Source organism: Coregonus clupeaformis, chromosome 3, assembly GCF_020615455.1.
Source record: "Coregonus clupeaformis isolate EN_2021a chromosome 3, ASM2061545v1, whole genome shotgun sequence".
NCBI lineage: Eukaryota > Metazoa > Chordata > Actinopteri > Salmoniformes > Salmonidae > Coregonus > Coregonus clupeaformis.
In genome coordinates, this window is record NC_059194.1 from 27,430,449 (window position 1) to 27,446,450 (window position 16,002).

The 16,002-nt window shown below is 45.3% G+C and overlaps 1 protein-coding gene across 2 annotated transcripts in view; it reads left to right on the forward strand.

The window, feature by feature from the left end:
- The window catches only part of bcorl1 (BCL6 corepressor-like 1), a 39,634-nt gene that overhangs the window by 21,322 nt on the left and 2,310 nt on the right, over positions 1-16,002 (forward strand). Inside the window, exons 1-10 of one of the 2 annotated variants that reach the window (XM_045207895.1) lie at positions 2,833-3,066; positions 9,373-9,463; positions 9,593-12,229; positions 12,567-12,699; positions 12,834-13,295; positions 13,764-13,972; positions 14,255-14,521; positions 14,884-15,050; positions 15,269-15,414; positions 15,681-15,758. In XM_045207895.1, the coding sequence (XP_045063830.1) occupies positions 3,041-3,066; positions 9,373-9,463; positions 9,593-12,229; positions 12,567-12,699; positions 12,834-13,295; positions 13,764-13,972; positions 14,255-14,521; positions 14,884-15,050; positions 15,269-15,414; positions 15,681-15,758 (4,216 nt within the window). In that variant the 5' untranslated portion in view covers positions 2,833-3,040. Of the gene's footprint in view, positions 1-2,832; positions 3,067-9,372; positions 9,464-9,592; positions 12,230-12,566; positions 12,700-12,833; positions 13,296-13,763; positions 13,973-14,254; positions 14,522-14,883; positions 15,051-15,268; positions 15,415-15,680; positions 15,759-16,002 lie in introns of those variants that run through there. The other variant, XM_041853179.2, reaches the window with a different exon arrangement.

Consider the following 16,002-nt stretch of genomic DNA (forward strand, 5'->3'; position numbering starts at 1 on the left):
GTCCCCACAGTGACCGTACCCTAACCAAAAGCCATGGATTACAGGCAACATCCGCACTGAGGTAAAGGCTAGAGCTGCCACTTTCAAGCAGCGGGACAGAAATCCGGACACTTATAAGAAATTCTGCTACGCCCTCCGACAAACCATCAAACAGGCAAAGTGTCAATACAGGACTAAGATCGAATCCTACTACACCGGCTCTGACGCTCGTCGGATGTGGCAAGGCTTGCAAACTATCACAGATTAAAAAGGCAAACCCAGCTGCGAGCTGCTCAGTGACGCAAGCCTACCAGATGAGCTAAATGCCTTTTATGCTCGCTTCGAGGCATGCAACACTGAGCCATGCATGAGAGCACCAGCTGTTCCGGACGACTGTGTGATCACGCTCTCCGTAGCCGATGTGAGTAAGACCTTTAAACAGGTTAACATTCACAGACAGATTACCAGGATGCGTACTCACAGTATGCGCTGACCAGCTGGCAAGTGTCTTCACTGACATTTTCAAACTCTCCTTGACCCAGTCTGTAATACCCATATGTTTCAAGCAGACCACCATAGTCCCCGTGCCCAAGAATGCCAAGGGAACCTCCCCCATTCACATCGACGGGGCTGTAGTGGAGACTGTCGAGAGCTTCAAGTTCCTCGGTGTCCACATCACTAAGGACCTATCAGGGTCCAAACACAGTCGTGAAGAGGGCACGACAACGCCTCTTCCCCCTCAGGAGGCTGAAAAGATTTGGCATGGGTCCTCAGATCCTCAAAAAGTTATACAGCTGCACCATTGAGAGCATCTTGACTGGCTGCATCACCGCTTGCTATGGCAACTGCTCGGCATCAGATCCGCAAGGCGCTACAGAGGGTAGTGCATACAGCCCAGTACATCATTGGGCCGAGCTCCCTGTCATCCAGGACCTCTATGCCAGGCGGTGTCAGAGGAAGGCCCTAACAATTGTCAAAGACTCCTGCCACCCAAGTCACAGTCTGTTCTCTCTGCTACCGTGCGGCAAGCAGTACTGGAGGGCCAAGTCGGGGACCAAAAGGCTCCTGAACAGCTTCTACTGCAAAGCCATAAGACTACTGAACAGTTAATCAAATGGCTACCCAGACTTTCTGCTTTTCACCCCCTTTTCACCCCTACCTACATGTACATAGTACTTCAATCAATCACCTAACCAAACCTACAATCACCCCAACTACCTCGTACCCCAGTACACTGACTTGGTCCCGGTACTCCTTGTATATAGCCTGTACATAGCCTCGTTATTGTTATTTTATTGTGTTATTTTATTGTGTTACTATTATCTTTATCTATTTGCTAATATTCATACTTTTTAACTGCATTGTTGGGAAAGGGCTCGTAAGTAAACATTTCACTGTAAAGTCTACACTGGTTGTATTCGGCGCATGTGACATATACAATTTGATTTGATTTGATACTCTGGTTATGATCCAATCATTGATTATTTTGTTTAGTACAACACCCTTCACCACAAACGACTTCAACGATGGCAGTCTCAGACTTGAGTATGTAACGAACATAGAGCAGCAGAAGAATTCAGTTTGAGTAGTCAGGCAAGGGAAATGGTGCATTTCTGGATATAAATAAATTAGGATTGTGATTGGGGAGGGGATTGAAATTGAAGGAAGATGCCTGGAATAGGCCAAAAGGGGGTTGTAGTCAGAGAAGTGATAGAGGTCAGTGTTAGGATGTTTGAGGTACACGTTGATTGGAGGCCTGGTTGTCAAGAGATGGGGGAAAGAGAGGCATTGGGGCAATGTGCACAGTAGTGTAAGCAGGGTATGTATAACTGGACCTCAAGGGGTGAGAATATAATGTGGTCATATCAATCTTAATTATTTTCGTCAAAATGTAATGTTTCATGCTTTTTATGAAAGTCTGTCCAAATACATTTCTGCCGCCACCAACAATGCTATGCCTATTGGCCATACATCAAATCCACAAAGCCTACAGTAATTTGATATGATAATGATGGGTACACCAAAATTATCGACACCGACCATACTGATCACTTGTCGCAGGCATTTTGCTGATATCATTCATTACGATATGTATCATATACTAGAGAAATTTGAAGTTCGAAATAAAATAGGTTTGCTAAAATTGGTGATTATTAATGGGACAATTAATTGATGGCTACAACCATCAAAATAGTAATTGTAGTTTAAAAGATAATTTAAAAAATAATAATTGAAAACTGAGGTGCACATTAATGTTATACACTTATCTTTCTATGTATCATTATCGCATCAATTCATACAATTTATTGCGATATGGATTTTTGTCAATATCGCCCAGCTCTAGACTCCATAACATAACTACACAGTGAAATATGAGTATTTTCCCTTCACAGACCAGCCAGGATCTTGGTCCCTCGTGTTAATTCGCTGCTCTAGAACTAAAACCTCTCTCACTCTTTTTTGTTGGCCTGCTTTAGTCCATAATGCAGCTATCATCCGCAGGGGTACTTCCATTTATTGGATTATATATTATTGTTATTTGTGCATTCATTCAATATAACTCTGTGTCTTTATGATGAAAATGTCAATTTTCACTTTGTTAATTCGGTAAGCTTTTTCAGTTTAGCGCACCGTTGCGATCCCCCTTTCCCCTTGAGCGGCTGGTGTACTGCGTTGCATGCTGGTACCTGCAGTCCTTACTCCTCCCACTGCATGATTTGTATCGTTTGGGCGTGGGTAGCCAAACACTACAAGTCCCAGACTATCAGTCCACCTTCTTGCCTCTCTCCCACCAGACCGTAGACCGAGATACTGTACGGACTGTCTTGACGAACCCCCCCTGACTTTCAGAACCGAAAACCGTCGAGATTAGTGAACAGCAACCGACAAGAACGGAAGACTTGATTCTCGCTGGAGCCGTGACACATACTGTTAATTTATACCCTGGGCGAACGGGTTTGTAATTGTTTGTGCCATTTGACATCGTTATCTTGCTTGCTAATTACCTTTCGAATTATTCAGTATCAGGGACGAGAAGACTCGGTTCGGGTCGGACTCTTGCATGTCTTTGAACACAGAAGCGGTTCGGTAAGGGCTGATGAAAGAGTCAAATCAACATTTTGTGTCGCACGGCTGGAGATAAATACAGTAGCCTGTCTAAACATGCTTAGCACTGTGTAATGCAGACCAATACTGGCTTTGCGGAGACTTTGCTGCGCAGGGATCTGAAAATTGTTCGTGGTATTTTGAACATGAGTTACGTTTTGTTTTCCTTATTGTGTATGGTGCACGTTACAGTAGCCAACTACAAGTTATTTGTAAATTGTTGCCCTACCCTCTGTTAGTTCTGAAATACTTTTCATACGAAAATGAGCTTAGGAAACAGTTAAAGTGTAATATATCCCTCATACAATCAATATTAGTCTATGCAATACAGTCCAACGTTATATCATTTCATCGTTTCTTCAGTCATGTTATTTATCAGTAAAATACGTCATGGACAGTAACTCGTGGTTTATGGATTGATTAAATAATATAGTCATTGGAGTTTGGAATGTTTATTCCGCGATATTTGGTTGTTGATTTATGTTGGCTTCATTTTGTGACGGTTGTTGGGCACATAATGCATGTATCGTGCAAGTGCGGATGGACGATGTAAGTATTTGATAGGGCAAAGGAAATTCTCGTGTCAGTCGTTTCGTTCTAGATATTGGAAATGGATGCATTGTAGGCTATTGTGCTGGGTGCTATCGCATCATTCTCGCTTCAAAAATCAAGGGTAAATTTGGTTCCATTTTGATCATGTGTAGTCTGTCTTGGACAGACTGATCACCTGAGAGGCAATAGTATCGTCCTTACCGATTATCATACTACTGCTCGCTAGCTCTATGGGCAAGTGGGATGCCCGGAGTTTTAGCATGAATATGTTGGTTTTATAGAGATTAAACCAATTTCTCAATTAGTTGAAATAGTGGAATAAAACGACCCCGCTCGTCGACTATTTTCTGCATTTTCAAATGCTTAGATTTGACACTCGGATGCGTCTCTTTTGTGCATGTGTGCTCCGGGCTGCGCAGTCAGTTGACCAGGCGGACAAGTCATCTCGAGTCAGAGGGAGATCAAGTCATCTCGAGTCAGAGGGAGATTATTTTATTCTTATTTAGACGTAGCCGAATGACTCTATGGGATAACCACCTCATTATAGTTGGGACTGGTGTGACTTTGTTTTGCCAGCATGGTGTGCAAACTGACAGCATGAGAAATTAAAACCAAAATATGTTTCTCAAATACATCCTAGCATTCCAATGGGCTACTCATCGGAGGAGACGGCGTATCTGCAGCACAAAGACAAACTAGCAGTATAAGCAAGTAGCAACATGAGGTTATGCGATAATGAATGCAAACGCCTCTCATATTCAGTTATAGATGCTTGCAACTATATTCAGCCCATGTTTAACGATTTCAGCGGAGAGATGCAGCCTACCTGGGCTGTCACTCACGTTTTCGGGTACGGGTATGTTTCGCCAACTACAATGATCTCAACACCCGGTACATTCCTCTGATATTTGCTGGGGGATAGTTATACCGGACCCATTTGTAGTCATCCCATTTATTGTAGGGTGGGGTGGCTGCCTCACCTTTCCTCGTAGGGTGTGTTGACGTTTGTAGGGTGGATGTCTGAAAGCTTTTCAATTATTGCTTTCGGTCAGATATATTCATGAAGTTGCCATTCTTTAGGAATAACGTTACTGGAAGATTCAAATTATTGTGCATGCATATGATACTTAGTCTCCTGGCCTGTCTGTATGAAAGTATGAAAATGTATGCACTCACTAACTGTATGTCGCTCTGGATAAGAGCGTCTGCTAAATGACTTAAATGTCTGTCTGATTACATGTCACTGCTAATTGCTCTCTTTGCTTTGGAATTTGGGCATCATGGTCAAGGGCTCAAGGCGAAGGGAAACAGAAGCTAGATTTGTATTTTGAGGCTTCTTTACTCCCGGTGCTTTGAGATATACCAACTTTAGAATTCATTCTTGAATAATAGAGTATATGTAGTTAAGATTAAGAATTTGAATTACATTATATGGCATCATCTCTCAGGTTCTCCTTGCCCCTCAGATTGATCTCTAACATGAGCTGGAAATGAGCTGAGGGTTAAGGCCGCATGAATGAGTTTGGTAGAGAGGGAGTTCAGAATGATGTATCATTAAGGGTGGTGAGGAAACCATTACCATGCCTACCATGTTTCTACTTCTCTCCGTGGTCTCAGCCAGTCCACTCTGCTGCAGCGTGCATGGCTTGGTCAGCACTGACCACGTCCATCCATGCAACAGTAAAGGAGAACTGTGAGAGAGGTCATAAAATATGGTTTCCATCTATCAAGCAATATGTGACAATTTCCCTTGGTGAAAAGGGAAAAAGCATAAACTCCTATGTTAGTATCATTATGTCCATGCAAATAGGCCTACTCATAGTTAAATTACAAAATATACATATAGAGTAAGTGAAAGTTATTGGAAAATATGCCTTGTACCAATATTGGATATTTCTTGATAATATGAATATAACATAACAAAGAAAAAACAATATAAAATATAAAGTAATATAATGTCAATGTTTTACTTCAACAATCAATTTACCTTCCTGGATCTTGTCACTGAGGACAGTGTGACGTCTCGCGTCATCAAGCTTCTCTTACACACAGAAAACGATCAAACAATTTCTCAATAAAAAACGTTTAAAAATCACTAAACGATTATGTTTATCCTAAATGTGCCAACTTAACATGAATTAATGCTACTTTTAGGAATGTATAGTAGCGTTAGCAGTAGGCTGGCTAATCGGTTCTGTAACACGACAAGGTGACTGATATTTTGCTAACCTCATCTATGGCAAGACTCATGACCTAAGAAGGAGGCATTTGACCAGTTTCGGGTGTATTGAGCCAATGTCAGAGTGAGCAATGTCAGAGTCCGGAATACATATATATAGACACTATATATAGAAATGTATGTGGACACCCCTTCAAATTAGTGGATTCGGCTATTTCAGCCACACCCGTTGCTGACAGGTATATAAAATCCAGCACACAGCCATGCAAACATTGGCAGTAGAATGGCCTTACTGAAGAGCTCAGTGACTTTCAATGTGGCACCTTCATAGGATGCCACCTTTCTAACAAGTCAGTTCGTAAAATATCTGCCCTGCTAGAGCTGCCCCTGGTCAACTGTAAATGCTGTTATTGTGAAGTGGAAACGTCTAGGAGCAACAACGGTTCAGCCGTGAAGTGGTAGGCCACACAAGCTCACAGAAGGGGACTGCCCAGTGCTGAAGCACGTAGTGTGTAAAAAATCGTCTGTCCTCAGTTGCAACACTCAGTACCGAGTTCCAAACTGCCTCTGGAAGCAACGTCAGCACAATAACTGTTAGTCTGGAGCTTCATGAAATGGGTTTCCATGGCTGAGCAGCCGCACATAAGCCCAAGATCACCATGCCAATGCCAAGCATCGGCTGGAGTGGTGTAAAGCTCGCCGCCATTGGACTCTGGAGCAGTGAAAACGCGTTCTCTGGAGTGATGAATGTCCGATGGACGAATCTGGATTTGGAGGACGCCAGGAGAACGCTACCTGCCCCAATGCATAGTGCCAACTGTAAAGTTTGGTGGAGGAGAAATAACGGTCTGGGGCTGTTTTTCATGGTTCGGGCTAGGCCCCTTAGTTCCAGTGAAGGGAAATCTTAACGCTACAGCAATACAATGACATTCTAGACGATTCTGTGCATCCAACTTTGTGTCAACAGTTTGGGGAAGGCCCTTACCTGTTTCAGCATGACAATGCCCCCGTGCACAAAGCAAGGTCCATACAGAAATGGTTTGTCGAGATCGGTGTGGAAGAACTTGACTGGCCTGCACAGAGCCCTGACCTCAACCCCAACGAACACCTTTGGGCTTTGGGATGAATTGGAACGCCGACTGCGAGCCAGGCCTAATCGCCCAACATCAGTGCCCAACCTCACTAATGCTCTTCTGGCTGAATGGAAGCAAGTCCCCGCAGCAATGTTCCAAAATCTAGTGGAAATACTTTCCAGAAGAGTGGAGGCTGTTATAGCAGCAAAGGGGGGGACCAACTCCATATTAATGCCCATGATTTTGGAACGAGATGTTCGACAAGCAGGTGTCCACATACTTTAGGTAATGTAGTGTATGTATGTATGTATGTATCATAAGTTGAATGCACCAATTTGTAAGTCGCTCTGGATAAGAGCGTCTGCTAAATGATGTAAATTAAATGTATGTATGTATGTATGTATGTACACTACCAGTCAAAATTGACACACCTACTCATTCAGTAAGGTTTTTCTTTATTTTTAAAATGTTTTACATTGTAGAATAATAGTGAAGACATCAAAACAATGAAATAACACATATGGAATCATGTAGTAACCAAAAAACTGTTAAACAAATCAAAATATATTTTATATTTGAGATTCTTCAAATAGCCACCCTTTGCCTTGATGACAGCTTTGCACTCTCTTGGCATTCTCTCAACCAGCTTCATGAGGTAGTCACCTGGAATGCATTTCAATTAACATGTGTGCCTTTTTAATTTATTTCCTTCTTGCGTTTGAGCCAATCAGTTGTGTTGTGACAAGGTAGGGGGGTATACAGAAGACAGCCCTATTTGGTAAAAGACCAAGTCCATATTATGGCAAGAACTGCTCAAATAAGCAGCAAACAGAAACGACAGTCCATCATTACTTTAAGACATGAAGGTCAGTCAATACGGAACATTTCAAGAACTTTGAAAGTTTCTTCAAGTGCAGTCGCAAAAACCATCAAGCGCTATGATGAAACTGGCTCTCATGAGGACCGCCACAGGAAAGGAAGACCCAGAGTTACCTCTGCTGCAGAGGACACATTCATTAGAGTTACCAGCCTCAGAAATTGCAGCCCAAATAAATGCTTCACAGAGTTCAAGTAACAGACACATCTCAACATCAATTGTTCAGAGGAGACTGCGTGAATCAGGCCTTCATGGTTGAATTGCTGCAAAGAAACCACTACTAAAGGACACCAATAAGAAGAAGAGACCTGCTTGGGCCAAGAAACATGAGCAATGGACATTAGACCGGTGGAAATCTGTCCCTTAGTCTGATGAGTCCAAATTTGAGATTTTTGGTTCCAACCGCCGTGTCTTTGTGAGACGCGGTGTGGTTGAACGGACGATCTCCGCATGTGTAGTGCTTTGCTGGTGACACTGTCTGTGATTTATTTAGAATTCAAGGCACACTTAACCAGCATGACTACCACAGCATTCTGCAGCGATACGCCATCCCATCTGGTTTGGGCTTAGTGGGACTATCATTTGTTTTTCAACAGGACATTGACCCAACACACCTCCAGGCTGTGTAAGGGCTATTTCACCAAGAAGGAGAATGATTGATTGAGTGCTGCATTAGATGACCTGGCCTCCACAATCCCCCGACCTTAACCCAATTGAGATTGTTTTGGATGATTTGGACAGCAGAGTGTAGGAAATGCAGCCAACAAGTGCTCATCATATGTGGGAACTTCTTCAAGACTGTTGGAAAAGCATTCCAGGTGAAGCTGGTTGAGAGAATGCCAAGAGTGTGCAAGCTGTCATCAAGGCAAAGGGTAGCTATTTGAAGAATCTCAAATATAAAATATATTTTGATTTGTTTAACACTTTTTTGGTTACTACATGATTCCATAAGTGTTATTTCATTGTTTTGATGTCTTCACTATTATTCTACAATGCAGAAAATAGTACATATAAAGAAAAACCCTTGAATGAGTAGGTGTGTCCAAACTTTTGACTGGTACTGTATGTCTGTATGTATGTATGAACAGTGTGTATGTGTGTGTATATAATTTGGATTTGATTTATTAGGATCTCTATTAGCTGACGCCAATGGCAACAGCTTATCTTACTGGGGTCCGACATATAACAAAGAAGACATTACAGACAAAATACTGTACAATTTACAAACATTAACATGTAGTGTAATGGTGTGTATAGACAGTATATGAATAGGAAAGGTGAGTACAGCAGTAATTATATAGAATGAGCCTTGACTACAATACAGTATATACATATGAAGTGGGTAAAACAGTATGTAAACATTATTAAAATGACCAGTGTTCAATGACTATGTACATAGGGCAGCAGTCTCAAAGGTGCAGGGTAGAGTACCGGGTTGTAGCCGGCTGGTAAAAGTGGAAATAATAAATGCAATATATGTGCAATTGTCTCTTTTTTAGAACAACTGTGTTTTTCAGAACATTTTACATTATCGAAAAAGTAAATGCAGTCAGAACTTTGTTTTATGTTAAAGATCATACTAAGTCTTCTATCTGTTTATTCAACAGCATAGCGTCCTATACAGAGGAAGACCCCATTGCTGCAGACCTGAGGTCAGGTACACCTAAAGAATGCTGTGTTAAAGAAACACATATGCAGGTAATTTTTGTGCCTGAACACTGACTGAGTGAACTGTCAGCTTCACAGATGATGCTATGGTGCTTTACCTGGGAGATATTTACATGAGCAGTGAACATAGGCTTAATGTAACTTTTTCTTGTTATCTAGGTGGATCCCACTCCAATGAATGTAGGGGATGGAGGCACAGTGAGCAGAGAGATCGGTGCTCCGATTAAAGCATTTGCGAGCATGGTGGGGAATCCCTCTCAGACGCTGCCCCCGAAGCTCAGAGGAGATGTGTCCCTCAGTCAGCAAAACAAGACCACCACAGCAACAGACTGTAAAATGCCGGTCAACGTCTGTTCAGACCCTAGCAACTTCAACCATTGCCCAGTGGTCTCTCCCCCTCAAGAACACAACAATGCTCCAACGTCAGGCCTTCCCCTCATTAGCTCTGACAAGAGAACAGACAAGAGGTCAGAGGTCCCCAAACCCAAGGCTGATGGTCCTGGGGTCTTTCCCACACATCAGTGGCCGTGTGGTACAAAGAACAGACCTGAGGACCCAGTTAACCCAAGCCACAGTAGTGTGACGTCCAATAAGAAACCACATACTCAGACCCAGTCAGTGATTAGTCTTCCCGCTGGGTTTCAATGCTCAACTCTGTTTAAACCAGGCCAGCCTGTTACTTTTCTTCCCTCCACTAACTTTTCATCTCCACTCTGCAAAATCACTCTTCCACCCGCATTGGGTCAGATCGCAGCATTGAGAGAAGCCACAGCCAGCCAGTTTCAGAAGGGGAGTCAACCACAAAGCGCAGATGCTGGTGTGGCACCACTGCTGCAGACTTATCCATATCACTTCTCAGTGGGTCGATGTCCAGCACCTCAAAAGAAAACACCCAAACTCAAATGTAACTCGACGTCCAGTAGCAAGAGCTCCAAAGCTGGAGGAGAGCATAAATCCTCCATCGCCTCAGTGGTGGCCTCTCCCACTATCACTCTCCCAATACAGCACCCAGCATTAGGCTCTGCCCCACCAACCCGCTTCACGTTGTCTCCCTCTGCTGCCATCTGCTGTGGCCCTGCACTGGCCAGCATCACATCTCAGGGCAGGCTGCTGAACCATGTGGAGAAAGACCTTACGCACCGCAGTTCAGACAAGACATCCGTAGGCTTTCTAAAACTGAAGGCTCCATCTGCTGCTGAGGACCGTGCGGTTGCTTGCCCGACTGAAGCAAGGGACGTGCCCCTCGACCTGTCCGCCAAGTCGAAGCGTCCAAAAACGGTCAAAGACCCTCCAAACACGGTTGCCACCACAGAGCATCTCCTTAATGAGGCACGTCAGAAAGTTGCCCTCCATCCAAAGAGGCCCCATACTGCCACGTATGGCTCTGCCGCACCATACCCCATCCTACCCAACACCCACCGAAATGGGGCTCTAAAGCAGACCAGTAGGCCCCTAACTCATCACGGTTTGGAAACCAACTCATCCTGGGTCAAAGGTTCCTCTCAAGGCCCCATTAATAACCTCCCAGGAACCTATGTAGGTGTGGCCAGCCCCATACTTGCTTCCACCCTGCGTAGCAAAGATGGGAAGGGGTCCTTTGAGGATGAGTTCCAGACTTTTGCTAGACAGGAGACTATCTCTATCATTGACCAAGGGGAACACCTGGCCTCAAGGGGAAAGAAGGCATCTTTCATGACGAAGGGAAACCAGCACGTATATGGTATCAAGCACCCTAACAGTACCAGCCCAGCTGTAACACAAAGCTGTCCCTCTAAGGGGGCTTTTGCCACAGCTCTGCCCGGCTCTGCCAACTCACACTCTCATCAGAAATCTGGAAGTGTCAAAGCAGCAATCCCATACTCCCTCACTGTCCTCAAGCCGTTATGGCAGCGACCAGCACTTCTTCCTCACCAAGGTGCTTCTGTTCAGAGAAAGGTAATTCAAGGGACTCCCAAGGTCAAGAGGGACACAGGTTCAGATGGTCCCACATTTCAGAGTGCCCATCAAAGCCAGTCCAGAATGGAAGCCGAAAAGTGGGACAGAACCAAGTCCCCCCTGTCCAACCTTGAGTCCATAGTGAAGCAGAAAGCTCTAGAGACCACTGCATTGACCGGTGAGGGATACTGCCATCTATCACCTGTGGCATGCAGAAAGCCTGAAGTCGTGAGCTCCCACACTATGGGCCAGGACACATTGTTACATCAGACTGCTGCTTTTGGATGCCCACCTATCAGATCTGTGGAGAACAAAGATACACTTTCCTTTCAAGGGGATTCCACACAAGTTATGAACAAACTTGAGAAAACAAGTGTCTCTGAGTCCCAAGAAAAGAGCACTGAGAAACATGTTAAACTGGGGGAGCAGGCAGGTGTCAAAGAGATACAGGTCTCTGCAAACAGCACCAGCCACACCCATGCCATTGGAAGCAGTGGTTCAGCTAACAGAAACAGGATGGACAGCAAATTGGCCAAGGAGTTGGAGGGAGGAACGGTGAAGGAGGAGAGTACGGCCCCTGCTGGTCTCGCTCCCCGTGCTAAATTGGAGGGGATTGCCCTATCCATCCTCACTGGCCAGTGTGCAGGGGTAGCTGAGGTGGAGAAGAAGACGAATGGAACTAAAGAGGAGTCCCCCACCAAAGCTACAGCTGCCTTCACCAAACAGAAGAAGCCCCCTAGTCCAAGGAAGCCAGCAAAGGAGAAGGCATCACCGGACCATTCAAAGAAGGCTGCTGCGCCAGTGAAGAAAAAGCAAGACCAGGAAACCACTCCAGTTAAGAAAGAACCAAGTCCCAAAAAGGTAAGTTGTTATTCTGCTGTTGTCATATTTAGAATTCCATTTAGATGAGTTGCTTTATGTGTTGTGCACAATGGCATTATTCGCTTTTGTTGGTTGAACAAAGAAAGAAAAATACTACATTCACACACTTGACTCTTGTCTGCATTTATAACGAAGCATAATGAAAAATATGTGAAATATCAACCACCCATCAAAACATACCTGTCTGTATTATTGCATTATGATTCAAGTATACTGTTTCTCCGTATGCTCTCCATCACCATCAAAGCTTTATGATCAATTACCTGAATGGCCCATTTAGTGCTCTCACTCTGTCCCTTGTGTGTTGCCACAAAAGAAACCATGTGCACCTGTACTGGAGCACAGTCTGTCGCTGGCGGAACCATCCCCACACAGGGAGGGGGGGGAGAACACTCGCAGGGAGAAGAGCAGCCCCACTGATAACAAGCAGGCTGCTCACAACAAACCAGGTAGGTCTGTCTCTTATGATAGTCTAGAATAGAACTCCACATACTACGTCAGCCATCTAATCAGAAATCCTTCATTATGATTCCTCTGTCCACTTTGTTTTTGAGTGAGTCTGTTTTTGACGTGGGTTCCACAGGTAGCGGGAGCAGTCCTCTCCCCAGTCCCCAGAGATGTGAGACTCCAGTCTCCCTCAGCAGCCCTGGCAGACCCAGTAAGGAGCCAGTGTCCTCAGAGAGCTCCACCCCCAGGCTGAGGAGGGGCCGACGGAGGGCTGATGAGGCTCGGCTGGACGACTGGGGCTTCGCTACTCCCTCTCCTCCACCTCCCCCAACTCCTCCTCCCCCCCCTATATACCCTCCCCCCCAGCCTGCCCGCCGGCCCAGGGGCAGACCGCGCACCAACCCCCTGCCTGAGAAGGCTGACCAGTGCAAGGTCAGGCCCGCCCCCAGCACTGAGGGAGACACCCTGAAACGCAAGAAACGGAACCGCTGCCGTAACAGGAAGTACCAGAATGGGGAGTATATCACGGCGAAGGACAAGGATGGAGAGGGGGAGGAGAGATCTGTCCCCACCAGGCAGGGCACTCGATCTGGATCAGGTACTGTTCACCTGGAAATTAAAATTAAAAGACAGTGCAGTTGAAGGTTTGTTTGGATGTGGTGCTTACACAGTGCAAAGTTGGGTAGAGTTGAATGACTGAATATAACTGTATACAGTATAACTGATTTTGAATGCAGTAGCTTCCCTCTATTTGTAGTTTATTATGTGAAAACATCCATATATGTGCCATTAATCCACCCTTTATTTTGGATGGCACACTTCAGCAGAGATGGAAGGCATGTTTACTGTGATGGGGCTAGCCTCATTGTTTTCGCCTCTAGCTGCCATCCACTACCAAACGTGTGAAGATTATACAAGAAGTCTTCCCAAACAAATCTTGTAGCTTCATATGAGCTTGTCTGTACACAGCTGGTGTTCCTCACCAGCATGAGAACACAACAACATTTAAATAACACCCAACACACTGCTTATAACCGTTGAGTAAATATTTTCTGTGTTGCGCTAGATTTGAGGACTGGCATGTACCCACGCCTCAGTGCCACTCTGACCTGCCGTGGCACCAGCCCAGAGCCTGGTCACAGAAGGCCATCGTTCACCCGCTCAGGGTCAGTGCGGCGCCCAGAGAGAGGGGCCTCCCCAGAGCCCAGCGACAAGCCCTCTGGGAAGAGGAAGTTCAAGAGCAAGCACTTGAGTGACACAGACGAGCCCAAGAAGGTAGGAAGTTTAGCAGCATCCATCGCAGAGGCCATAGATCTGGAGTTTCTGTTTCCTGTCAAACAGATCCTTGTGAGATACAGTGTGCCATGATGAGCCTAAAAGCTTGGCTCATGGTGCCCCCTTATGGCGCAAATCTGTACTACAACGTCTTAATTGTTTTTGTGCTCTGGCAGCTGATATCCTCCAGCGCAGGGTGTGAGGCCATTTGTCCTTGCTGTCACACTCCGTCACACATGACTTTCTCATTACCCTGCATTTCTAAAAAAATAATTCATGCAGCTCAAGACCAAACGTTCCAGCTTGGCCAAGCGCCCTGCCTCTGTGGTAACGAATGACGACAGCCCCAGCGCTAAGAAACCAGCAGGCCTCCTGGCCACCCCTAAGGGCCCGACCTCCCCTCCAGCCAGTAAGAAGGGGACCTCAGGGAGGGGAGGGGCACCAGAGTCTCCCCCTAGCAGACCTGTTCCTCCAGAGGTTCGCCGGCTCATTGTCAACAAGAATGCCGGGGAGACTCTGCTACAAAGAGCTGCCCGATTGGGCTACCAGGTACTGCTCTACTGCTCCACCCAATCACCTTCCTGCATTCATACTCAGCGCTTTTCCCCCTGCCATTACTCAGGTGTGGTGGGCCCCATACCCCATACCAGACCCTAACCCCAAACAGATGTTTCAGTTTATCAAACATGAATGACATTACATTTACATTTTAGTCATTTAGCAGACCCTCTTATCCAGAGCGACTTACAGTTAATGCATTCATCTTAAGATAGCTAAGTAGCTAAATGTTTCCTCATTAAAGTAGTTATCAACAGAGTCATGGCTAGTAGGAAAAGTTCAAGTGATGTTTCTGTTCTATTTGTTTTGGTGTATGGTGTTAAACCCCTGCTGTCTGTCCATCCCTCCTGCAGGACGTGGTGCACTACTGTCTGGAGAAGGATGTGCGGGAGGTCAATCGGCGTGACAACGCAGGTTACACGGCTCTCCATGAGGCGTGCTCTCGAGGCTGGAGCCATATCGTCCAGGTGCTGCTGAAGTACGGTGCCGACGTCAACTGCAGCGCCCAGGACGGAACACGGTGGGCTTCTAAGCACTACTGAACACTTAATGAGAGCTCAGACTTAATGATATTGTTTGCCATACACTCCTGAGTTGAAGGGTTATGCCTGCAATAAATCGCTTTCTGGGCTGTTGCATAAAATATAACATTCAAGCTTGGCTTAAATGAGATCCGTTGAAATGTATGTTAGTGGAAGAAGTGAAAAGTAACACATTTGTGCTATTGTATTTTGTCAGGCCCATCCATGACGCAGTAGCCAGTGATAACCTGCCTGTGGTGTGGATGCTGCTGAACCACGGGGCAGACCCCACCCTGACCACCTACTCTGGACAGACAGTGGTCAAACTGGCCCAGAGCCCCAGCATGAAGACCTTCCTCAAAGGTACTCTAACCTGTCATCTCCTTCACCTTTGACCTCTGTGACAGACATCACGCAACGTTGTCCATTGTCACAGGTCACTAGCATTGTCATTGGAGGATTGCTCATTTTGTTGATCTTATTGTCATTCATATCAGTGCCTGATGCTGTTTGATGTTTCCTGCTTTACACCAGAAAACATTAGTATTGATCAGTCTGTCCTGTTCAGAAAGTCACAGGGTAGTGTTTGGTGGCGTTTTAAATCTGACCCTGGATGTGCTTTGTTTCAGAATACTTCACAGACCTGGAGGGGAGAAGTGACCAGGACCCCAGTCTGCCATGGGACTTCTACAGCAGCTCTGTGTTTGGTAAGAAACCTTAGTTTGATTGGTTTATTTTCCTCACCATTGACCTCTGCATCCACTGCCATGTATCCACTGTTATCAGTGTTATGACTTGTATATGTCATGATTAGAATGCATAGTGTGGTTGTTAGGAACAGAACAGTCCACTAGGGGAGCCTTAAGCCCATGGTCAAACAAGAGGCGTTTAGTCCTCAGAACAAAGGTGAAGCAAGTTCTTCCGGCCATCCTGAGCTTACTTCACTAAATG